General features: G+C 44.3%; 1 protein-coding gene across 3 annotated transcripts in view; it reads left to right on the forward strand.

Annotated features, from left to right (window-relative positions):
* The window catches only part of LOC144828504 (CMP-N-acetylneuraminate-beta-galactosamide-alpha-2,3-sialyltransferase 1-like), a 381,510-nt gene extending 357,693 nt beyond the window's left edge, over positions 1 to 23,817 (forward strand). For all 3 annotated transcript variants that reach the window (XM_078686730.1, XM_078686731.1, XM_078686729.1), the window contains one exon: positions 18,836 to 23,817. In XM_078686730.1, coding sequence (XP_078542856.1) covers positions 18,836 to 19,012 — 177 coding nt within the window. In that variant the 3' untranslated portion in view covers positions 19,013 to 23,817. The remainder of the gene's footprint in view (positions 1 to 18,835) is intronic.
* The last annotated feature ends 2,437 nt before the right edge of the window (positions 23,818 to 26,254 follow it).

The following is a 26,254-nucleotide window of genomic DNA, read 5'->3' on the forward strand; positions in this document are numbered from 1 at the left end:
AAGGTACCTCGCATCCACTGAAAAGTTTAGAAGTTGGTGTTCGTTTGGCGTCTACAGAGCTGGAGAGAGAGAAGAGAAAGAAAAATACAGATAAGTCATTCCTGCGCTTTTGAGAAGTCGAGTGCATGAAATATTAAGACTGTGTCAGACTATGTTTTAAATACCTAAGGAACTTGCAGATACATCTAGAAGGAGTACATAATACTTACCAGTCAGTCTCCATAGAACCTCATTTGGAGAAAACGAAAAGTCCTGAAAGAAAAAGAAGAAGTTAGGATAACAATGAAGTGCAACTAGTAGAACCTACGTAAACAGGAGATTTAGAAAGAAGAATTCTTATAGGAGAGAGGCCAATTTCTAGAGAAGGTAAGCGCAAAAGAAGAAAAAGATAGAAAGAGAGAATAACAGAAAACAGGAGAAGATAGAACCTACCCTATGTGTAATTGCAGGTATAAAATCTCGGGAAGTAAGGTCTGTTAAAAACTACGAAGATATACCAAGAGAAGATTAGGACTAGTCTCAGGAGAAATTAGGTAAGAATAAACAGAATCTATAAGTAAGAATAGAGCTTAGCGAGCGTAGGAGCAGAAGTAACTATTTATTTCTTTTGGTGCATTAGGATTTCAAGGCTTCAACCTTTCAACAGAGAAAGACAAGAGAAGCAGTATAATAGATCCTGAGCAGTCTCTTCTAGTTTATTATTTTATCCAATTCCCCCCTTCCCCTTCTTAGAGTCCTTGAGGGTTAAGTATCTACAGTTGACCCCAAGTATTCTTAAGGTGGAGTCGTGAAAAAAGCAACATCCAGCTCCCGTGCAAGTCATGGTAAGAGTTCACTTTTAGTCTCTAACAGAGTGAAGTGCCCACATATATAAACAGCACCTGAGCGAGAAGGCGGAAGGAATTAACCTACAAACCTTGGGTTCCATTTTAGAGGTCATACAAAAAGAGCTGATAACCTAAAACAGGAAGTAGTAAAATCCCGTAAAGAAACAGCTGAACTGGCTCAAAGAGTGGGACAACCATTTAGTGCGGGAAGAGTAAATTTAGGAGCTTCTGCTGACGGTTTAAATAGATTAACAACACAAGTTATACATTCTCTATCCCCAGTTATTACTTTGGCCCTCCCGAGCGATTTAGTGGAGATCCCCAAAAGGCTCAAATATTCCTCACACAATGTTTCCTTCACTTTATGTGTCGCCCTTCTATTTTCCCTGATGCGCAATCTAAAGTGGTGTTTGCACTGTCATATTTAAGTGGTGACGCAGCATCGTGGTCGATGCCCTTGGTGTCCAGAGACGATCCAATCCTGCAAAACTATGATGCGTTTAAGAAAGAATTCCTTCGAATATTCGACAGGAGAAGGATATTGCAAGCAGTGGACAACGAATTACTAGGACTACGACACGGCAACCGAGACTTAGTCGCCTATTTAGCACAATTTAATAAGTTGGTGGTAGAGACCAATTGGCCCGAAAGTAAACGAGCAGCAGTCTTTTATCGTGGACTATGAGACAAATTGAAAGATGTGCTAGCCCAGATACCTAACCGACCAACAGAGATCTCTGAACTAGTAGATTTAGTGCTAGAAATGTATTTCCGTCAAGGAGAGAGAAAAGGTGAAAAAAGAAAATAATTCAAGCCAACCGTGCTTAGGTTCGATAGAGTTCGAACTGAGTGTAACGGAACAACGGCGGGGCAACCAAGTTCTGAACCGATGCAAATTGGAACCATTAGAGGTCCATTAACTAAAGAAGAAAAGGAAAACAGAAGGTCTGGAAATCTGAGTATGAATTGCGGTTCGAATGGCCATTTTGTGAGGAATTGCCCAAAGAATTCGAAGACCTTGTTCAAGCGGAAGGAAAACTTGCAGCACCACCAGTAGGAGCAGTTGGACCGGTGGATGCTAATCAAGAATCAACTCCAAGAGACTACCAGCTTGCAAATACTCTCCAGTCCTCTTCGCCCCATTTGATTCTGTCTATGGTGATTAAGTTTCGAGAAGTAATCCAAAATAATGTGTCTGTAACGGTGGATTCTGGTGCTACTGGAAACTTTTGTGATCTCAAGTTCGCAGCGAAGGTTGGATTAAGAGCTATCACAAAAACTAAAAGTGAACCTGTGAGAGCAGTGGACGGCACAAATCTCTCGTCTGGGCCTATTGTGAGCCACACCGAACCTTTACAGATGATTTACAACGACGGACATGAATTCATCCAATTTAATTTGATAGATGCACCCTAATTTCAACTCATCTTAGGGCTACCGTGGTTAACAGAATTCAACCACCCAATTTTTTATTTATTTTTATTTAGAGAGTTTTATATAGCGCGAACGTGACCCTTGGGTATCAGAGCGCTTCACAGACAACTATACATTCTGTCGATATGTGATTAACATAACATAACATTATCATATCATATCATAGTGAGGTAGATCAGTGTCGAGTGGCTTAATTCACATAACATAGTATTACAATATTATAGTGAGTGGTAGATAAGTGTCGAGTTATATAGTAAATGTTTCCCATTGTCATGAGCTAGGTTAGGTGTTCGTCGAGGTATAGCAAAGGAAAAACCTAGAATACATAGTGCTGTTCTGTGGTAATGTACTTACATAACATAGACATTGCCTCATAATATATTGAGTGAGGTAGAAGTGTCGAGGCTTAATTCACTTAACATAACATTACAACTTAATATATTGAGTGAGGTAGATAAGTGTAGAGCTATATAATAAGTCTTTCCCGCTGGGATTCGGAGGTATAGACCGAATAAATATCCTGGCATATATATACTACGATTTGTAAGGGATAGTCTGTATTCCTGTCCAGAATGTTCTGCATTGTTCTTAAACAGTGTATTCTTCATCCCGGTTCCGGGACTCAATCACCTCCAGTTCTCGTGGTGTCTTCATTATGTCCGGAACTTACTCATTAGGAAGATCATAGTTTCTCGTTTGAAAGTTGTTGTGTTTGTAATTTTTCTGATATTTGGCGGGAGCGAGTTCCATATTCTGGGGGCTGCCCCTGTGAAAGCTCTGTTGTACGTTTTCTTTTTCCTGAACATGGGTGGTTTCAGCATTAGCAGATTGGCGTTCCTTACCAGCCTTCCTCCTCCAGACAGCTCGATCTTCTGGGCCAAGTATCTAGGTGTTCTGTAATGAAGGGCTTTGTGGGTGTGGTTTATTTTTTGTAGACATTTGGCAGGGAGTGGGTCATTATAGTGGTTATTCGGTTTGATTTCCGTTAGTGTTTCGGCTATGATGGTCTGGTTATATAGCTCGAAGGTATCCCAGTGTGCTTTGTTTTTTGCTTCATTGTGGTTGAGTGTCGGTGTGGTAATGGTCAGACTGAGTGGTTGTTTGTGCAGATTGTCTGCTGCCGTTTTGAGCTCTATTTCCAGCTTGTTGGACTTCTCAGTGAAGAACTCTGAGAATTCTTCACAGCTTAGCTGGGTTTTGGTGGTTTCTTGGGCCGATTTTGCTAGTTTGTTGGATTGCTGTTTTAAAATTTCAAATAGTTTCCGTGGTCTGTTTTTGGCGTTGTCCAATTCTGATCTAATATATTCTTTTTTGGATCTAAGGATCTTTTTGTTGTATTCGTTTCTGATTTTTCTCAGTGATTTAAGTTCTGGTGTTGCCGGGTGTTCTCTCCATTTTCTTTCGGCCATTCTTAGTTTCCTTCTATCCTCGTTCAATGACTCGTTAAACCATGGGTTCTTGTCCTTTTCAGAGACTCTTTTCATTTTTAGTGGCATGGTGGTGTTAACTATTTTTGCTACTGTTGTAGTGTAGTGCTCTGTTAGCTCATTCACATTCCTCAGGCTGTTAGGTGGCTTCAGGTCTTTCTCACATTCCTCCACTAATCGCTCCACATTTGCTCCTTCGTATCCCGTGACCACTTTTTACGTTTAACAGACTGTGCTGTCTTTCTCCTTTCCAGTGTTGGAATTAGGAAGATGATGATATGGTGATCCGACCAGTCGCATGGCATAACGGACTGGACCAATATGTTCTTGTTCCTTGATAATATCCAGTCTAGCGTTGCTCCTTTTGTATGTGTTGGTTGTGTGCAAGCTTGGGAAACATTTAGCTCAGTTAGGAAGTCTTTTAGAGTGATGATCTGTTTGTCTTTCTTGTCTTCCCAGTGCAAGTTGAAGTCGCCCAAGAATATGTCGTTAGAGTGCGTGTTATTGTTATCCGTTATAATCTCCATTAGCTGGTCTGTGAAGGTTTCATTCTTTCATGGGGGGGTGATACAAGGCGTGTAGAGTACATCTTTCATTGTCTATTGATTTTATATTAAGCCCTAGATATTCGCAAGATTCTGGCGGATCAGATTGAATTTGTTTGATTTCTATGTCTGATCGGTGGATGCAGGCTATTCCACCACCTATCTTCTTTGGTCTATCTAGTCTCACTATGTTGTAGTGTCGGGGCACTAGCAGATCCATGCAGGGAGACGATGATTCCGACGGCCATGTTTCTGTTAGGATTGCTAGGTCAATTTCCATGTTAATGATCAATACAGCGATGTTAGACGAGTGTTTTACTGCGGATCGGCAGTTGAGCAGTAGGCATTTCAGATGTTTATTTGTATTGCTCTGGTCCCTTTCACTCACGTTGGTGGATAGCTGGACTTGTTGTAGGTTGTTAAGGTTTGGTTTCGTTATCTTATGCTTCGCTGTTCTATTCGTGTCAATTGGTACTATTTGGATTTTCTCTCCCCCATCGCATTCTGTCGGCTCGTATGTTTTTAGCAATGCAAGTGTTTCTTCTTCTGATATGTACTTAAGGTTTCTGTCTGGTCTATTTTGCCGATCTATTAGTGGCCCGGTCCTTTCCTTCTTATTTCCTGGTGTTTTCAGCATTAATTCTTGGATGCGTTCAACTTTAGATTGTGTGCCTGCTGTGATTTCTAGTATCTTTGCTATTGTCTTCAACGTGTTTTGGATGTCACGTGCCATATTGTCAATTTGTGTCTGTATTCCTCTGGTGTCTGTCCTGGTTTGATCTGCAGTATTAACAGTGTACACTCTCTCGTTTTTATCTTCATATTTTGGGTGGTCGAGAGGCGCGTTTGGTGAGTTCCTGGCTAGTTTTTTTGTAGTATATACAGAGAGTGCTGGCGGGTTGGTATCTTCCATATCATTTGGTGTTGTACTTCTCTTTAATGCCCTGTTGTTAGGTGGGGGCATCTCTGGTGGGAACCTCGTTGGTTCTTCCCCGCTTGCTTGTAGTGTCGTAGAGTTCCTCGATTCTTCCCTACTTGCTTGTAGTGTCCTAGTATTCTCTGGTATTATTGAGGAATCTCTTCTCTCTATATTCTCTTCAATCATTTTATCTTCACCCTTCGATAGATTTGCTGGTGTCATTGTTTGTCGTGGCCACACTTTTTCTTCGATCTGTGCCTGTGCCGGCACGGTGATTGCAAGTAGACCCAGTGTTTCTGTGCTATCTGAACCCTCACTATCCCGGCTTTCTCCTGTCTCAGTTGCGTCACATAGTGGCGTTAGGTGTTGAGATTGCTGTGGTTCTCTGGATAGTGTGATGTCTGTTTCCTCTTGTGATGTTCGGGGGTGTGGTTCTTGTGTATGCATAGGCCATGGGATGCATGTGCTGTTAGTGTGGGTGGCTTCTAGTCTATCTTCTTTTGCGGTCAGAGTATGTTGTTGTTGTCGTTGGTCTCTTGGGTTGTCTACCCATTTTTTAAGCGAAGGGAATATATTGTCACATTTCTCTAAATCGTCATTGGATGCTTGTATAAGCACTATTCCGTTCTTGCATAACGTGATACAGAGGTTTGCTCTTAGTCTAGGTGATGGAGTGCTCAATAGTTTTGTGCCATGTGGAATATTTTTAATATTTTTTATGTTGAGTTTCTCTATCAAGGCAGTGCGCCATTTAGCTGTTTTTCTGGTGAAAAATATCAGATCATTGACTATTATGCCTTTGTTTATGTTAAACGAGGGATCTGAAATCAAAGTGTCAGGGTTTTTCCTCAACAGGTTGTGCTTAAATTTCTTCTTGGCTGCAGTTTTGGATAGATACGATGGGTATTTTTATGCTACGTGCATTTTTGCCTGCGGCTTCTAAGTTTTTATCATCCATCTTTCCCTCGTTGATGACCGGTGGTATGTATTTATCAAGGGTCTTGCTATTCTCAGCCAGCTGTGCTTGTTAAGCGTACTTGTGTCCCTCGGCGATGTCAGCCGCCGCCACCATTTTGTGTCAGGCTGGGCATGTCTACTTACTGTCTTGTTTGTGTGGCTGGCTATAGTACGACCATCCTTTGTAGGTTAGATTCAGTCTTCAGTAGGGGGTAGAAACCTTCTTTCTGCCCTATCGACTTCTTAGATGTAGCTACGGTATCCAGATCCCTTAAAAGATATTAGCCCATGTTGTCGGTTCGAGCTTCTTGTCCTCGATGTACGCCATTTTGAGGTCAGGCGGGGGGGATCTTGTCTACTCGATGTTTCGAGTATCTCTATATTGCCCTTATATTCTCTCCGCCGGCAGGTAGTAGGGGGCAGGGCTAGCGCTGGAAGGATAAGGATGTTTCACCCTGAATCTACGTGTCCCTGTTGTGAAAGCTCCCTAATTGTCCACGATGGCCGCCATTTTAGGTTCAGACGGGGTAGCAAATAGTCGAATATCAATGTCCTGTTTTCCTGCCCATTTAATTTCTATGCTCTTCTTTCATGCACATCAGCGGATCAAGAGGGTGAGGGTGTTTGCGCCCTAATCCCTCGTGTCACTTGTTCTCCCGCGAACTACATGTCCGCGCTGGCCGCCATTTTAAGATCAGGCGGGGCGGACTGACGACTTTCTTACTCTTCGCTTATTTGTTTACAATGCCCCGAGTCTTCTCCTCTGCGGTAGTCGGGGTGGGGGCGGGGGCGGGCGGGGGGGGTGGCCGCGGGGTGGCCACGGCGTAGAGTGAGAGTGACCATACCTTGATTCGCCCGGCACTTCCTCAATCGCGGCGTTCGGTCCCAGTCCGCAGTCCCGGTGATGCAGCCGAAGCAGCCTTAGCCTTCTCCCGGACCGGACCCGACTCGCGCCGCTCAGGGAGACATCAACTCTCCGCCTGCGCTGCCGATGGCTCCCACGTGTCGCCCAGTGCAGTCCTTGCCTGGGGTCCTCCGATTCCGCCACAGATCCCAGCCCTGGAGTCAGATGACGAGAGACAGTCCAGTTTCCCGTAACGGTATGGCGCTTTCTTGTCTTCTTTTCTTCTAAGTTCTGTTTCCAAAACTTTTCGTAGGTCCTGGGTCGCAGTGGGGTTTTCCGGGATTTATTCCGTGCTTTGGCGATCCCTAATCCCGGAGCTCTTACCTAGAGCTCCTCTTCAGCGGCCATTTTTACTTTGTAATCAATTGGAGTACCAGAACAATTGTAATGAATCCAGATTATTGCAAGGAAAATTGTGTGGGAAGAAAAGAAAAGAAAAGAACCATGAGAGTAATCCATCTCATTTGTTGTGCTTGATGGGGTGTTCAGTGTGTGTCAGCAATCCGCAGGAAATACCTCCAGAATATCAAAACTTCGAGGACGTTTTCAGCGAGAAAGAGGCCGAACAACTACCTCCTCAACGAGGCTATGACTATACAATCAAGCTGGAGCCCGGTGCCAACCTACCCTGCAGTCGAGTCTATGCGTTAACCGAAAAGGAACATGAGCACCTAAAGGAATACTTAGATAAGTATCTGGGGGACGGCTTCATCCGGCCTTCCAAATCCCCGGTGTCTTTGCACCTATTTTTCGTGCCAAAGAAGGAGGGTGATCTAAGAACGTGTATAGACTACAGCGCAATAAACAAGATTACAAAAAATAAATCGTTACCCACTCCCTCTTATTTCTGCTTTATTGGACCAAGTCAAAAACGCACAAATATACACTAAAATAAACTTGAGGGGAGCCTACCATCTGATCAGAATGAAAGAGGGTGATGAATGGAAGACCGCTTTCCGGACGAGATTCAGATTATTTGAATACCAGGTCATGCCCTATGGTCTGTGTAATGCCCCCGCAGCTTTTCAGCATTTCATTAATGATATTCGGAGAGAATATATTTATCAGTCCGCCATTGTCTACATCGATGATATTTTGATTTACTCCGACAATACCCACAAACACCAAGAACAGGTGAGAGGAGTCTTGCAAAATCTTAAAGAGAATCGACTATTTGTCAAACTGGAAAAATGTGCTTTTAACATTTCCAAAGTGGAGTTTCTGGGATATATCCTTTCTCCAACCGGAGTGAATATGGATGAAAGCAAGGTTCAGGCAGTGGTTGATTGGAAGTCTCCCACCAGTATAAAAGAGGTACAAAGCTTCATTGGTTTTGCAAATTTTTATAGGAGGTTCATTGAAGAATTCTCCAAGAAGATCCTGCCACTCACCAAGTTGTTAAGGAAAGGTGTTGAATGGACAAAAGCAGCTGAACATGCCTTGAAGTCATTGAAAGAAAGTTTCACTTCAGCTCCAGTAATTTTACACTCGGATCCATCGGTACCATTCTACGAGGAGACGGATGCTTCCGACTAGGCAATCGGTGGTGTGTTATCGCAAAGACACAAAGAGACTGGTCAACTACACCCGGTAGCTTACAGATCGCGAAAGTTAACACCTGCTGAATAGAACTACACGATTAATGAGAAGGAATTGCTAGCAATTAAGGACGCCTTTAAGGAGTGGCGCCACTATCTTATGGGGGTCGACACCAAGTAACAGTCTTTACCGATCATCGAAATAAAAAATTCTTAAAATCTGCTAATACCTTAACGCCAAGACAACTGCGTTGGTCCTTGTATTTTGCTGAATACTATTTCGTGATCACATACAGACCTGGTACACAAAATGGAAAGGCGGATGCCTTATCAAGGATTGAAACTGATGTCCAAAGATCAGTAGAAGAAAATCAAAACATTATACCCAATTCAAGAATAGTCAGTGCTACTACACGATCACCTTTGGTGAACAAATTACTCAAGCTATGAGTCTGGATGAAATGCAAGAATGGGTAAAAGAAGAAGAAGGCAGAGAAAATAGGCTTCAATTACCTTACCACAAAGGAGCATTGTATATTCCAACCAAAGAATTGCAAAACCATGTGCTTTTTGAGTGCCATGATAATCTACTCGGTACAAAAGGGGTGGTGATGGACCAAATGAGTGGGCTAAAGAATGGTGATGGATTAAACCCAGATCAGTTGACTGGGGGTGAGTGTTTGATTTGCTCAAACGCTCTGTCCATCATCCCCTTTTGTATCGCTATGATAATCTACTGGCTGGTCATAAAGGAGAAGCTAAATCCAAGGAATTAGTGAAAAGACATTACTGGTGGCCCTGCATGACCACAGATACAAAAATATATGTGAAATCGTGTGAAATCTGTGCTCAGGGAAAGTCAGAACGGCAAGCCCCAAAAGGACTGTTGCCACTTATCCCCACTCCTCCTGGTTCACGGCATACAATCACAATGGACTTAATTATTGATTTACCTCCCAGTCGAGGCTATGATACAATATGGGTGGTGGTAGATGCATTCACGAAAATGGCACACTTTTTGGCCTTAAAAGGGGTACCAACTTCTAAACAATTGGCAAATCACTTCAGTGCACATATAGTCAAGGCACACGGAATTCCCAAGGTCATAATCTCAGACCGGGGTTCCCAGTTTCTGTCCCGTTTTTGGAAGACGTTTTTGGGTGTGTTGGGAATGGAGGCTAGGTACTCCACCAGTTTCCACCCAGAAACTGACGGACAAACTGAGAGAGTTAATCAAGAATTAGGGCAGTATTTAAGGTTGTTCCTAATAAGAGAGGGCGGAGATTGGTCAGATTATTTGTGGGCTGCAGAGTTTGCACACAATAATTCTAGGAATGTCTCAACAGGTTACTCTCTGTTTTATCTGAATTATGGCAGACACCCAAACGCTACTGTAAAACACACAGATATTTCCGTTCCAGCAGTCCAAGATTTAGTTATCCATTTGAAAAAGATCCAGGAAGAGGCGTCCCAGAAATTAGGACTAGCAAAAGAAAGATATCAAATTGCTAAAAAGAGAAGAGAAAGTCCCTGTTTAACAGAAGGAGAAGAAGTATGGCTAAGTACAAAAGATGTAAGATTAAAAGGAAATAGAACGTTCTTACCAAGATATATCATTCCTTATCCAATTGAAAAGCAGATAAATCCAGTAACCTATCGTTTGAAATTGTCTGTCAAAATGAAAATCCACCCAGTTTTTCATGTTTCTTTGTTAAAAAAGACATCATCAGAGTTGCGAAAGAATTCACCACCAAAATCCATCCAATTAGAGTCTGAAGTAGAGTTTGAAGTAAAGGGAATTTAAGAATGGGAAACTGTATTACTTGGTGGACTGGAAGGGCTATTGTCCAGAAGAACAATCATGGGAGGTGGCTTCAGATGTGCATGCCCCTCGGCTGGTGAAATCTTTTCATAAAAAGTTCCCAACAAAACCAAAGTTGAAAGGACCTCCTTTGTTGAGGGTACTGTCAGACCTCCCAACAATGCTACTGGACACACAAAAGTTGTGTGTGCTCTGAGAACTAAGATCTGCCGGTCCCAAGTAAAAAATTCAACACCAAATCCTTGCTGGAGATTCCGGACTCATCAACGGAATCTCAAGATGGCCGCAGACTCGCGAGACGAGTCGGCTGTCTAGTTGTTGATTTTCTCCACAGCTGTCAATCCTTAGGTGAGGCGCGCACTGCAAACCGAATGCGCACTTCACCTAAGGAAATAGGAGAGACAGCAGTGTTTTGCAGCAGCTCCCGACCTTGTCCCTTATCCTTTCTCCCCCTTTGCCTCGCATTTTCCCTTTTAGTCCGAATTAGAAGTCGGACCTTTCCTTCCCCTTCGCTCAGGTTTTTTTCCTCAATCCTAATTTCCAGTAAAAGTTCGCACCACAGTATTTCATTTAAGCGAGCGTCCAGAGAACTAAGGTACCTCGCATCCACGGAAGAGTTTAGAAGTTGGAGTTCGTTTGGCAGTGCTGGAGAGAGAGAGTAGACAGAAAACTACAGATAAGTCATTCCTGTGCCTTTGAGATGTAGAGTGCATGAAATATTAAGACTGTGTCAGAGACTATGTTCTAAATAACTAAGGAACTTGCAGATACATGTAGTAAGGAGTAATGAATACTTACCAGTCAGTCTCCATAGAACCTCAGTTGGAGAAAACGAAAAGTCCTGAAAGATAAAGAAGAAGTTAGGATAACAATAAAGTGCAACTAGTAGAACCTACGTAAACAGGAAATTTAGAAAGAAGAATTCTTATACGAGAGAGACCAAGTTCTAGAGAAGGTAAGAGCAAAAGAAGAATAAGATAGAAAGAGAGAATAGTAGAAAACAGGAGAAGATAGAACCTAACCTATGTGTAATTGTAGGTATAATATCTCTGGAGGTAAGGTCTTTTAAAAACTATGAAGATATACCAAAAGAAGAGTAGGGGACTAGTCTCAGGAGAAAGTTGGTAAGAATAGACAGCATCTATAAGTAAGAATAGAGCTTAGCGAGCGTAGGAGCAGAAGTAACTATTTATTTCTTTTGGTGCATTAGGATTTCAAGGCTTTAACCTTTCAACAGAGAAAGACAAGAGAAGCAGAAGAATAGATCCTGAGCAGTCTCTTCTAGTTTATTATTTTATCCAATTTCCCCCTTACCCCTCTTAGAGTCCCTGAGGGTTAAGTATCTACAGTTGACGCCATGTATTCTTGAGGTGGAGTCAGGAAAAAAGCAACATCCAGCTCCCGTGCAAGTTGTGGTAAGAGTTCACTTTTAGTCTCTGACATTCCCTAAATGGCTGTCGAGTACAGGGCAAAAAACCCAGGTGACCCCCCTTACAAACCAGGTTGTATGGTGATAGGCAGTTTTGATGTTGCCTCAATACGTTTTGGGCCCCTGCCTGTTGTGGGTACTTGGGCCTCCCACACAAGTGAGGCACAGTTTTTATCTGAAGGCTTCGAGGAACGTGGGGTGAGTGGAATTTTGTGGATCCACGTAGATTCCAGAACTTTCCACCACAGAAATGTGAGGAAAATATGTGTTTTTTGGACAAATGTTTAGGTTTGCAAGGGATTCTGGGTAACAGAACCTTGTGAGAGCCAGCCAAGTTAACCCATCCTGGATTCCCCTGGGTGTCGTGTTCGGAAAAATGAACAGGTTTGCTAGGTTTCCCTATGTGTGACTGTGCTAGGGCCCAAAATTGACAGGTAGGCATATTGCTAAAATAAATCAGTCCCTAGTCTGCTTTCTGCAGCCCTGGGGGCATATCAGGGAATGGGGTTGCCCTGATATGCCCCCAAGGGAGTCAGAAACACTGTGGCTATTTGTTTGGGGGGTGGGGGCATTGGTATGCCCATTCTGGGCAGCCCCCACCCCCACACATAAAAAAGACAGCGTAATCATTGACGTCCAGTGGGCTTTTTGCCCCCCGAGGGGGAAGATTGGGAGCAACTGCCCCCATCTTCCCCCCCAGGGGGGGTATAAAGGCTGTAATTGTTGCAAGTGGGGGTGGGGGCGTTGGCATGCCCGTTTTGGGCAGCCCCTACCCTAATTAAAATTTGCTCCCAAAAATTCCTGGCGTCTAGTGGGCCTTGATCCCCCACGGGGAGGCAGATTGGGGGCTACTGCCCCATATGCCCCGCAGGGGGAGTAGGAAGGCTGTAATTGTAGTGGGGGAGGGGTTGGGGGAATGGGCATGCACGTTTTGGGCGGCCCCACTCTATTTAAAATTTGCCCCCAAAAAAACCTTGCCGTCTAGTGAGCTCCCTCCCCCCCCCCCGGCGGGGCACATTGGAACTAATGCCCCCATATGCCTCCCAGGGGGGGCTGGAAGTCCACTTGACGCAAGGGAGTTTTTGGGAAAAATTTTAATTAGGGTGGGGGTGCCCAAAAAGGGCATGCCAATGCCCCCACCCTAATAAAAATTTGCCCAAAAAAATCCCAGGCGTTCAGTGGGATATTTGCCCCCCCGGGTGGGCAGATTGGGGGCTACTGACCCAACTGCCCCCCAGGGGGGCAGGAAGGCTGTTATTTTTGTGGGGGAGGGGGTGGGGCATGGGCATGCCCATTTTGGGAGCCCCCACCCTAATTCAAATTTGCCCCCAAAAATCCCTGGCGTCTAGTGGGCTTTTTGCCCCCTGTGGGTGCAGATTGGGGGCTAATGCCCCATCTGCCCCACAGGGGGTCAGGAAGGCTTTTATTTTTGCAGGGGAGGGGGTGGGGGCATGGGCATGCCCGTTTTGGGAGCCACACCCTAATTCAAATTTTCCTGCAAAAAATCATTGGCATCTGGTGTGCTTTTTGTCTCTGCCCCCCGGCGGGGCAGATTGGGGGCTAATGCCGAAAGTCCACAAGATGCCAGAGAGGTTTTTGGGCTAATTTTAATTAGGGTGGGGGCTGTCCAAAACGGGCATGCCAATGCCCACACCCTAATTAAAATGTACCCAAAAAAATATCTGGCCACCAGGGGGCCAGACTGGGGGCTACTGCCCCATCTACCATCCAGGGGGGGCAGGAAAGCTGTTATTTTTGCGGGGGTGGGGGCCTGGGCATGCCCGTTTTTGGAGCCCCACACCCTAATTCAAATTTGCCCCAAAAAAATCCCTGGCGTTTAGTGGGCTTTTTGCCTCCCCTGGCGGGGCAGATTGGGGGCTAATGTCCCCATCTGCCGCCCGGGAGGGAGGGGGGGGGGTAGAAAGTCCGCTAGATGCCAGGGAGTTTTTTAGGCAACTTTTAATTAGGGTGGGGGCAGCCCAAAATGGGCATAACAATTCCCCACCCTCATTAAAATTTGCCCAAAAAAACCCTGGCGTCTAGTGGCCTCTCCCCCCCATGGGGCAGATTGGGGGCTACTGCCCCATCTGCCCTCTAGGGGGGCTGGAAGGGAAGGCAGTTATTTTTGCGGGAGTGGGGTGGGGGCATGGGCATGCCCGTTTTGGGAGCCCCCACCCTAAATAAAGTTTGCCCACAAAATCCCTGGTGTCTACTGGGCTTTTTGCCCCCTCGGGGGGCAGATTTGGGACTAATGCCCCCATCTGCATCCCAGGGGGGGGGCAGAAAGGCTGTCATTTTTGTGGGAGGTGCATGGGGGCATGGGCATGCCCATTTTGGGCAGCCCCCACCACAAATTATAATTAAAAAACAATCCCTGGCATATAGTGGTCTTTTTGCCCCCCGGGGGGGCAGATTGGGGCCTACTTTATGGGCAGCCCCCACCCTAATAAAATATGCGGTGATAACTAAATATCCCTGGGGTCTAGTGGGCTTTTTGCCCCCCCAGAGGGGGCAGATTGGGGGCTACTGCCCCCCAGGGGGGGGGGGGGGAAAGACTAAATTACACCCAAACAATTTGGGGGGAGCAAAAGCCCTTGTCCAAGGGGCTGCTCCACCCTTTCTTGTGTCTGGTAGGTGTATCCCTGCTTGGGGATCGTCCTCCTTGGGCGATCCCCAAGCAGGGATCCACTGGGAGGGGTTCCATTGGAAAGGGGAGATTCTCCCCTTTTCAATGATACCTCTCCCGTCTTTCTACGTGCCCGGGGGGATGGGACAGCCCCTTGAGCACATAGAAAGTGAAACTGAAATGAGCATAAAGGCTCATTTCATTTTCGGTTTCTGTGCAATGACGACAGCGCGACGTGCGCGCTGATCGTCATGGCACAGAAACCAGGGAGGGGGCCTCGGGAGCTGGGGAAGCTCCCGAGGTCACAGGGGAGAGAAGGAAATCCCTCTACTGTCTGCAGCAGAGGGATTTCCTGCCCATGTCCTCATGACGGAATGATTCCGTTATGAGCACAGGGGCACCGATGCTCATGACGGAACCATTTCGTCATGAGCATCGAAGGGGTTAAAAAGGTACTATTGGGTCAGCATAAAAGAATGATAAGCAAAAGGTTTGAGATGGTAACAGACACTGGATTCTACCGATGTTTAAGAGATACAATTGTCAAGTCATTTTTGTTGTCTTCATTGTAGGTTTATAAGCCTTGTTTTTAGGGCTCTGGCCCAGATATACTCGCATTTGATGTGGTGCAACGCAACAGGATAATTTGCTATGCTGCATCAAATGGTCGAGAGGAGGAACATGTCGTAAGTAATAATATGTATGGTACATTCCTGCTCTCTTTCTCCCATGGTGCAGTATGGATGCCTAGCTCCAGCACAGACACCCTTGCCCAATGGTGCAAGGATGTTTACTTTACAGTCAGGATTCAGTGGCGGCTGATACATGTAAACAGTGGTGGGTGGGTGGAGGTGGTGCGGCGGCAGCAAGGGGGGGGCAGGGGTGAGCACGGGAGGGAGCGTGGAGGGGGGAGCACACGTTAAAAAAAAAATTACCTGATGCTGTTTCTGCCACCTTGCTCCTCAGTTCTCCGATGCTTCCTGGGTCCCAGCAGCCCCTGGGCCAGCATCAGAGACTCCCTGTGCAACCTGTGTGCTGCTCTCAAGCATGAGAGCAGTGTGGGGATTGGCCTGAGCGGGCTACCCTGATGCTCCGGTCAGGACAGAGAGTCTCTGCTGTTTCACCATACCGGCTGTTCAATACAACCGGGTTGGAGGAAGCAAAGTCTGGCGAAACCTAAGTGGAGAAACCTAAGTGTGCATGTCTGTTTGGCCATCCTGAGACGGCCGGCCAAACACACATGCGCACATATAGTGCCAGAACCAGTAATTCTCCCTCCTTCAATGGCCCCGCACTTCCCTGCACATTCGGGCAGAGACAGCAGGTGAAAAATAAAATGATAGTAAAATATCATTTTATTTCTCACTTGCTCTAAGCCAGTGGAGCAACACTCCTCTGCCATTGCGGAGGAGCTGCTGCTGCCAGGATTGTTTATGTGCAGGAATGGACACCTTTCTGTGTGTGCTGCAGAATGCAGCACAAGTAGAAGGTGGAAATAATGAGGAGAAAAATATATTTCTCCTTGGAAAAAGTACAATTATGACGGATTCCTAGGTTTACTAGTCTTAGTAAATTTGGGAATGCAGCAAAACCTTGGGGGTAGGAACATCCACAATCCATCCATGGAACGCATTCTGCCTGCATAGTAACTCAAGGCAGTGCCATGCGTTGCCTAAGGGCATGCATTGCCTTCCATCGCCTTGCATGGGGGGAGTTGTTGAAAAGTTTCATCACTTCGTCCACACCTTGTTGTGTTTGCTATGTTTGTCTCAAGTGGCCAAGGGTATGCCCAAGAGTGGTGATACCCCGAAGCCAGTCCTAGCATGCTTGTTTCCGGTCCATGTAGGACCTGATTTAGCAGTTCGGGCTGGACTGTTCCCATGAGGAGCAAGGCCAAAACTGATTTGCATATGGCTTGTTCCAAACTGGGGTGGCGTAGTGTGCAAATAATGGATTAAACCCAGATCTCTTGACTGAAGTTGAATGGTTAAATGGTTTCAGCACTCCACCCATCATCTTATTGTGCTTGCTAGGTACAATGGTTACAGCCATCTAGAGTAAAAGGCGGTCTTCTCAGGTAAGAGAGGAGCGTCCTATGGCATACACTGGCTTCAGCAGATTGCTTGAGCCCTGAATTGGCTCCATTAGCAATCGACAGACAAGCAACTCTAAGGCATGCAGTGGATACAGGATTACATAATACACTATCTCTAAAAAGTTGTTTTAGGAGCAGTGATGATTAACACCCAGATTGAATTCTGAGTCTACCCAGGAGAGAAAGATGGGTAAACCACAGGCATGTACTGAGTAGAGGCAGTCGGGCCTGCTCAGTCAAAAGGTTGCTTTAAGTCTGAAATTCTCACTAACAATCAAGACAATGCAAGACTAACACATGCAGAAATTCACAAGTCAAGGAGGATCTAGTGTCTTTTGAGTTTGCAATGACGGATCACTTTTGGCTCCTGATGGACTCCTTAGAGCTGTGACATAGGTGTTAGAGAAGAATGCAATGAAAGCTGATTTAGAATGTTGATTTTGCAGTTACACACAGAACAATAAATAAATAAAAATAAAGACGAGTAATAAGCTCAGTGTGTGGCGTAGTCATCTAAGGGTACCCTGGCTGGGGAAGACACTACAGAGGCTGTGCCCTAATGCACAGCTACTATACCTAACTTTCACCTTTTTGTTATCGAGAGTTGGTACCGTAAGAGAAACTTCATTCTGTGCTTGATTGAGTTGACCCAGGATCAAACCAAGAAGTAGCCCATAACGTGCACACGTAGCAAACGTATTAGCATAGAGATTCTGCTCACTGTGGGCACTGGTTATAATCAGAATACATACCCTGTTCCAGGTCTTAGTATCGATCCCACAGATAAGGAATCCCTGCATTTGAAGCAGGAACATCTGTCCTCTTAAAGCAGACATAGAACTCATTGAACTTAATTTTTAATTGCAGCAACATCACTTGATCTTCAGGAATGATTCCTGATGTGGCACACCCGGCGAAATTGACTCCTGTGTTTTTTTAATTTTATTTCATGTTATACATATTGAAATGGTGAAAATTCTGCCAGAGGTAGGCTTTGCATCACTTGATAGTTCTGTACCTTCCTGGTGGGTTTTGAGGATTTGATCACAGCCTGAAACTGTGAATTGCACCGAGTAGTTCACATTAGGAAATCTGCGGCTGATGGCTGGGTGTGTTCTAAACTGGTTGTGTGTAGCCAGAGGTCCGATGAGTTACTTAAACGCATCAACGCGGTACAGATTTCCGCGGTGCGCTGAAGTTTTGAAAAACCCGCGGTTCATGACGAGCTCAGCTCGTCATGAGCGTACGAGAGGTGTACCTCAGGACGAGCTGAGCTCGTCATGAGCGTCAAAGGGGTTAAATGTTAACTGAGTTATTTGATTACGCATTGCTGACGATATTGTAAGTGAGTCAATTCATAGAAAAAGGAGTGTGTGATGCTGTGGTGCATTGATAGCTATATGCTGCTTAATCCGGACTGTGTTGTGTGGATGTTATGCATTTTGTTTGCTGTGTAGCTTTAGAAACTTTGCCGTCTACTAATAGACTCTGCGCGAGTCACACTTGTTTGTTTCCTTAGTATAAAAGCATGCTCTGCGCTTTTGGTGAGGAGGTGATCTGTCACCCTGGGCGTAGGACTACGCTACGCTTGCGGAGCATGCGTAGTTTACGGTATGACGCACTACGCAAATTGCATGTATCACAGTGCAATGATGCGTAGCGGGCATTTTTGCTTGCTCGCGGTCCGCAACGTCAAGATGGCGACCGCGAGCAAGCAAAATCAACCTCCCGGCGAGACTTTTTCCTCGTACGCGATCAGCAACATCAAGTTGCCGATCGCAAGCGTGGAAAAGAAACCTCCCGGCGAGATTCTCAACATGGGGAGGTTAGGTTTCTCATTGCGAGTGGTCGCGTATGCTCGCGATGAGAAACTACCAGTCCACGTTAAGAAAGCTGCCGCTCTAGTACAGAACTACTCGAGCAGCTGAAAACGACTGCTTGCACTGTGGAAGATGCCGATTGCACAGTGAGGACAAGCATCCGGCACTGTGCAATCAGTGCGAACAGCATTTCCCTACCGCACTACACAGTTCGCGTAGAATGTGTAGTGCGAAGTGCACTTCGCGTAGCTATGCGTAGCGCTACTACGCAAACTACAGTCAGGACGGGGCATGATTGGGGAGAAAGAAATAATTCTATTTTATTAAATTTTATTGAGAGCGTTTAGATTGGGTACAATGCTCTGATGTTGGTGAGTTACACCTGGAACAGCAATCTGTACTTAAAACTGGCAGACCAGAATGTTGCTTACACAAGGCTCTCTTTTGATGCAATGTATTTTAATATTTACTTTCGTCTTGTTTTAACCCCAGGTGGACGTTTATGGCTTTGGAGCACACAATAACGGAATCTATGAGCACTACTATGAAAAAAAAGGTACTGGAATAAGAATTTTCCAAGAAGAAATTGGGCATGATTGGGACTTTCAGACAAACGTGACAGAAAGTCTAAGAGCGAACAACAAAATACAGTTCTTCTCGGGCGCATGACACCTGTGATACAGGAGGACAATGTGGATTAAACTGTTTTTGTCTTGATAGAAAATTGACAGCTGGGATATCACAACCACCTCTGAACGAAAACGATAGTGATAAAATGAAGACTTTCAGAAGGGAAAAGTGCAGTCGGAGAATTATTTTATTCAACTCTGTTTCAGGAAATGATCTCAAAATGTGTGAAAAAACTTTGTGTTGAATGTTGGCTGATTAATTGAAATTAGCCACAATGTTACAAACACGACTCTTTGAATACCTTTCAAAAGCAATAAGACAAAACAGCAGCGGTGTTACACATAGTGTTGTGTTTTTATGTTTCCTGCCTTACATGGATGCTGCTACATTGTCAAAAGCAGGCAAGGAGTTCATAGAATTTGAGATGGATCCGCACAGGATTAAATTGTAAGAAGACCTGGAGTATTACAGATGATCTGTGCACAGAATATTTCCAAACACGCCTTGGTCTTCAAAAATAGGGGTCCCTGGAGGAATGGCAAGATTTATGTGCTGTACAAAACATGCTTACTGCTAGCAAAGCCAAATAAATGTAGCAGACTGTGGTTGCAGCTTTAACCATGGCAGATATTTGATGGATTACCTCGGAATAATTACATTAGATTTCTACGTTTTGTGTGAAGGTAACCATCGGATAGCCCTTGTCATGTTATCTCTTGATCCGTAGCTTGCAATGGTAGTCTATTGTTGTCCATGGAGCTGAGGGCTGTACTATATATGTGCAGCGCTCAAGGTGGAGGGTCTATAGTCCATAGTGATTGGAACGTGGAAATGAGTGCTTGCAAAAATGCATGAAAAATGGAGTGTGTGTGGCAGCCATGGGTCCAGATAGGACTAGACTTCAAATGTGAAATGCTACTCTATAAACTACCACGGCAGGTGTAGCTAGCATATGCCAGTTCTAAAACCTGAAATTAGCTTATCCAGTAAGGCTGTATTCACACGCGTCACAGAATTTTTGATTGACTGGACATAGTATCTTAAATTTTGAATTCGCCTTTTGGGTTGCTTACCATATTTGTGCCTACTGTGGAACTAGAGCACAGGCTGGCTCACAATTCTTGTGAAGACTACTTGTGCTGCTCCCAATATTTATTATGAAGTGTCATTAGCCTACAGCGCCTTTTTCAAATTGATTTACTCCAGATTAGAACGTGGCGAAGTGACGGCTAGGATAAACAGAAGCTTATCACTCGCCTCTGATGGTGAACAAGTAAAGTTCTTTGTTGTCTTGGTTCTTTTAAGGTTGTTCAGCACATTACCATTGACTGTCCACGAACGTTTTAATTTCTCATGTGTGAATCAGATGACTTTGTCATTCCATTCTTTACCAAATCTTAGTTGTCTAATCACAATGTGAACGTGTGTGAGGCCTCCAATCTATACATACATTACACATTCTGTAAATAGTTTTTTGCGCATTGGATACATTGTTGTTAAAATGGGCCCTTCTGTGCCAATTAATTTGCAATATGCAGTTGAATTGTGTGTCGCATTACATTGTCTCTTTTAAGTGTTAGGTTATGAATTGTTTCTGAGGTCAGAGTGCCATTTCGATAACACTACAATAATTTGAACTAGATTTGTCAAGCACAGTTTGTTCCACCTGCTTCGTCCTACTTATAAAACCCAAAGAAGTGGGCATTATTTAAGCCTTAAAAACGTCCCATTTGCAAGGCGCCTTGGTTCTTGTCAATCGATTAAAAATATAGTTACGAAGATTACAGAATTGTTCCCTTACAATAGAGCAATTATTCAGAGTAAACAACTTCCCTGCTTGATTCACAAACAAAAGCTGACATTTGCCATGATAGAATATCTCCTACGATTAGGCCAAATTTCCAACTTTTATGGCATTCGCACAGGCTCATTGAAGTGTACAATATTCATAGTAATATTAATATAATATTATGAATATTATATTAACCCCTTCAATGCTTATGACAAGCTCAGCTCGTCATGAGGCACAGAGGAGCTGTGCTCATGACGAGCTGAGCTCGTCATAACTGTCGCGGAACGCCCAAGCGGGGCTAATTCCCCTCCTGTGCAGTCTTTCCATGGGAGTGGGCGGAGTTGTGACAAGCTCAGCTAGTCATGAGCAAAGCTCCACTGTGCAGCTTGGCGAGCTAAGCTCGTAACGAGCACCGCGTACATTTGAGATACTAGGATGCTGTGGATCTTACTAAACAATGCATTTTTGTGTTTTCATTGTGGAAATAAAACAAGCTGTGTTACAAATTTTCATAAACATAGTCAGGTATGGATATGACGCCTAACCCATGGAGCACTATGCCTAAAGCCCACTTTAAAAGTGGTCACCAGTGCCCAAATCAGGATTTGATGCTTTTGTTAGTTATTACAGATAAGAAACTTTCTCCATCTCAGCCTGGCCTTTAAGTAATGTAGAGCAAGCCCCCTACATCTAAGCAGATTCTCACATTTCTCCAAACAGACTGGGTAGAATTTTGCTGCTGATCTGCGTTAAGGTATTGTACAGCCTCCATTCGGTGTTATCAAGTTAAGATTGAAACCATAGTGGCCTTTCCAGTCAATACGTTTCTTTGAGAGCAAGGATTTAGGCATTTTATTTTTTATTTAAAATGCTGTTTCTTTTGGTGCATTTCCATGTGTTTTCAAAGACTATTTTGTTCAGTTGTTTACACGTGCCTTTCTATGTATTTGTGAAAAAAATGTATACATTTTATAACCAGAAAAACTTTTATCTATTTGCTAAAAGACAAAACAATAGAAATCAATTTGCAGCATTACGTTATGTGCACACCCACTATTTTATTAAAGAACTACTTATATTGAATTGAGAATTCAACGCATGCAATGAGGATTGTTTTGGCTTCTAAATTTGTAGTGGAATTTTGGTGGCCCACACTAGTGAAGTGAAGTTATAACCTTGGGCTAAGTTTGACAGGTTATGAGATTTAGGTTTTGGGATTACCCCTGTTTTCTTGCGGTTCCTATACTCATTTTAATTTTGTCAGTCTCCAGTTCCCTCAAATCATTGTCCAGATATTTATTACGGTTATCTTGATCATTAGATGCTACATACCAAGGTACCCAGTATCTTACATAGTTACACAACTATAGGGATCATTTGCACTTGATTTAAGTGAGCGATTATCTTTTTCTCTTTCTGGAATAGTGTTTGGCTCAATTTAATACAGAGGATTTATTAGCATACCAATCGAAATTTGCTGAATTTGTTATTCTTTCGTGATGGAGTTAAAAATCATCAACCAGATTTACCAAAGGTTTTTGTCTGGTTTTCTATAGTCTTAACAAGGAAATACAGCCGTAAGCCTGTCTTAAGACCAGAAGACCCCTAAAAACCATAACTATATTTCATAGCTAGGGAAAGTCTTGCACACTGTTCGGCCCAATATTCGGAGTTAAATTTCTTGTTTGAAGCTTTTGCCCCAGTGATCTCTGCAGCTGACCTCAGCTGGCACCGAGGCAAGGCAGAGGAATGAACATGAGTTATTAAAGGCCATAAAGGGAAGGAAAGGAGAAGAAACATAAACAGGCGATCAGATAAACCCACATGAAGGAGATTTTAAGCGGCAGCCTTAGGGAGCCTACAGGAGAGGGTGACACATTGCAGCGATAGGCCTCAAATCTGGAATTAGTGCTGCAAAAAGGGAGAGAAAAAAGGAGAAAGCCTCCAATAATGTTTATGCCAGAGCGGCATTCCAGGACTGAAAATACTTGGAATGAAGTTCTGAAAATTGATTACAGTGAGGCGAAACATTGTATTTCACGATTTCCTTATTTTCACTTTTTCCACCTGTTGTGACCCCTGTTTCCCGTTTTCTTCAAGGGGAAGTAGTAAATTCAAAATATTAATTTTCATACCCAAATATTTTCCTGAAAAAAGAAATCTATATATATAAAAACAAAAGTATGTCTGTTTTTCCTTTATGCATTACTACACCATTCATCCGATCGCCATGAAACCTTGGGAAGTTGCTGAGTACACTCCCGCAAAAGTTTCTGGCAAAAAAATTTTTTTTTTAAATATCGGCCCCCCGGGCCCCCGGGGCCCTCATAATCTTTCCAATACTGAACGTTTACAGTTTACGGTGCGACTCGCTTTTGCAATGACCATCAACAAAGCACAAGGACAATCGCTGCAAGTGTATGGACTAGTTTTGGAGAATCCGTGCTTCTCACATGGACAACTGTATGTGGCCAGCTCACGCGTCGGAAAACCTTCTGATTTATTTGTGTACGCACCAGACGGAAAAACAAAAAATACCGTGTATCCACAAGCACTCGAATAAATAAACAGAATTAAAACAACACTTTACAATGTTTTCAATATTAAAATGAATGAGTTTCAATAAAATGACAATGTAAATTGAATGTTATCATAACAAGTTTCCTTAAATTTCCTTTCTTCTGAAATCGCAGCAATGCGGGATGGGTAAGCTAGTTGTGTTATAAATGCCAACCAAGCTATTGCTGTAAGCAGTTTTGATCAAGGTGCTGAGGGACAAAATATGAAATCAACAATCACTCGTTATTGTAATGTATGTAGTAAGCTTATTTCTTCATTTTTCTTTGTGTTAAACTTACATTGCAGAATCAAAGGGTGTATGTTCGCAAGGTTTTCACTGTTGCACTGTACTATGTATGTCACAGTTTTAATTACAGAGGATTTATAACTTTGGAAGGAGATTTCTATTTTATTTTGTATTTATGGTGATCGACATCTGTGGTAACAAAGAGATTATTTCCTTAAAAAAATAAATTTATCTATTAAAAAGTTATATGTGTTGGTGTTTGATTTATGTTTTTTCTGACATGCAAGACAGTTTTCTCTCAAGATGTGGCTCTGTAACTAGGAATTGCTAGATTCAAAGTATGCAAAGATTTTGTTACTTCAGTGTATTCTTAATCAGCTCCCAACTATTGGTCTACCAAAAGGTCCGATTCAAACAAAAGTAGTAGATTTTCACCTGCGAGCACATGCAGATTTACAATTTCTTGGCATTTACAAACATTCCCACATGTTTTCTTGAAAAATGTCAAGGCACAGGTGTACTTCTGGGAGTATTATTCACTAATCAGCTAATCAACTGGAGCCTGCCAGCACTTGGATAACGTCATGGGTGACAAGTAGCGTTCTACAAATCTTCTGGTTGATTGATTGACTATTTCCAAGGGTTTCTATTTCCCATGTACAAAGCTTTTCCTAGTGGAGATGTCTGCCCATAGGGAATGCAGCCCTGTGTGCAAATGCATACATATTTCTTTTTTTTCGCAAAGCAAAGATTTTTCCCTGTAGAGAAAGGTCATCCCCAACATATGTGGTGGTGATCCTCTCCCAAAAGGGCCCTTGAGGTGGGGAAAAAGGAAAGACGTCTGGAGGCTGAAATAGTGGCACTCCTTCAACGAAAGAAGTTTGACAAGGAGCTGAAGGAATTCAGAATGCCGGCGAAACCCTCCACTAACGCAAAGGAAGAGGAGGATACCTTTGAAGCTCCGGCAACTCCGAAACCTCACGAAGAGGAGGTTGAAGAAGAACACGATGCTCTAGAAGAGGAGGAAGCCTCAGGGACTTTTGAGTAAGAATGGAACAACCTTGTCACAGACAAGCCTAGAAGAAGAGGCTACCCCTTAAAGGCTTCGCCACCAAACCACATAGTCTTCTACAGCAGCCTCATCAAGAGTGAAGCTGATACCTTCAGGTCAATCAATCAATCAATCAATCAATCAATCTATTTGTAGAGCGCGCTATTTACCTGTGAGGGTCTCAAGGCCCGAGAGAGGGGTGGGCACGGGGGGGGGGGAAGAGACAGGTCTTGAGGAGGTCTTCTGAAGGCGAGTAGGTCTTCGGTCTGCCGTAGGTGGGTAGGACGGGTGTTCCAGGCCTTGGCGGCGAGGGTAGGAGAAGGATCTGCCACCTGAGGTTGTTCGTTGGATGCGGGGGACGGCGGCGAGGGCGAGGCTGGCTGAGCGGAGCTGGCGCCGAGGGGTGTGGAAGCTGAGTCTGCTGTTCAGGTAGGCTGGTCCGGCATTGTGGAGTGCTTTGTATGCGTGGGTGAGGAGTTTGAAGGTGATCCTCTTGTCATAGGGGAGCCAATGTAGGTTTCTCAGGTGGGGGGTGATGTGGCTCTGCGGTGGGGGACGTTGATTATCAGTCAGGCGGAGGCATTTTGGATGCGCTGTAGTCGTCGTAGGTGTTTGGCTGGGATTCCGGCGTAGAGTGCGTTGCCATATTCCAGCCTGCTGCTGACGAGGGCCTGTGTCACCGTTCTTCTTGTTAATGTTAATGTTAATGTTAGTATGTATTTGTAAGCGCTCGTACGCCCGAGGGCTTCATGGCGCTATAGGAAGGAACGAACGCATAGGTCACAGTAGAGGGGGAGCAGCTCAGCAATGCGCCTGAGTGAAAAGCCAAGTTTTCAGGGAGTGTCTAAAACTGAGGATGTTATCATTCAGTTTCAGGTGGAGGGGAAGAGAGTTCCAGAAGCCAGCTGCAAGATGGTCAAAACAGCTGCCTCCAAGACGTTTCCTCTTGTAGGGTGGGACAGTCAGAAGGGATTTGTGGATAGACCGGAGGTTGCGGGGAGGGATGTATCTCTTAAACATGTCTCTAATGAAAAGGGGGCCAGAGTCATGCAGAGATTTGAATAAAATGCACCCTGTTTTAAAAGCCACACGCTGCTCCACGGGCAGCCAGTGTAGCTGTTTCAGGCCGAGTCTAACAGACTGCCTCTTAGAGAGGTTCAGGAGAAGTCTGGCTGCCTGATTCTGAACCAGCTGAAGGCGTTTTAGCTCTCCAATTTGAATGCCGAAATAAAGACTGTTGGAAAAATCTAATCTGGACAGAACCAGGGAGATGACAATCTGAGTGAGGGCAGCTGATTTTCTTCAGCTGGAAAAAGCTAGCTGAGACAACTGCTCCTACTTGTTTTTTGAGAGAAAGGTCCTCGCTAATGTGTATTCCCAGGCTCTTAACCGAGGAGGACTTGGATGGAGGGGCTCCCATACTGGAAGGCCAAAAGCTGGGGTTCCAACTGAGAGCACTCTGTCCCGGCAAGACCAATTCGGTCTTGCCAGGGTTAAGTTTCAGATGATTGCAGTTCATCCAATTCAAAATGTGGGACATAGTATTTTGAAATTCAACCACAGAGTCCTTGGTGTTCAAAGGAAAAATGAGCTGCAAATCATCTGCGTAGTTGAAGATTGTCACTTTGGCCC

Source organism: Lissotriton helveticus, chromosome 4_1 (assembly GCF_964261635.1).
Source record: "Lissotriton helveticus chromosome 4_1, aLisHel1.1, whole genome shotgun sequence".
Classification (NCBI taxonomy): domain Eukaryota; kingdom Metazoa; phylum Chordata; class Amphibia; order Caudata; family Salamandridae; genus Lissotriton; species Lissotriton helveticus.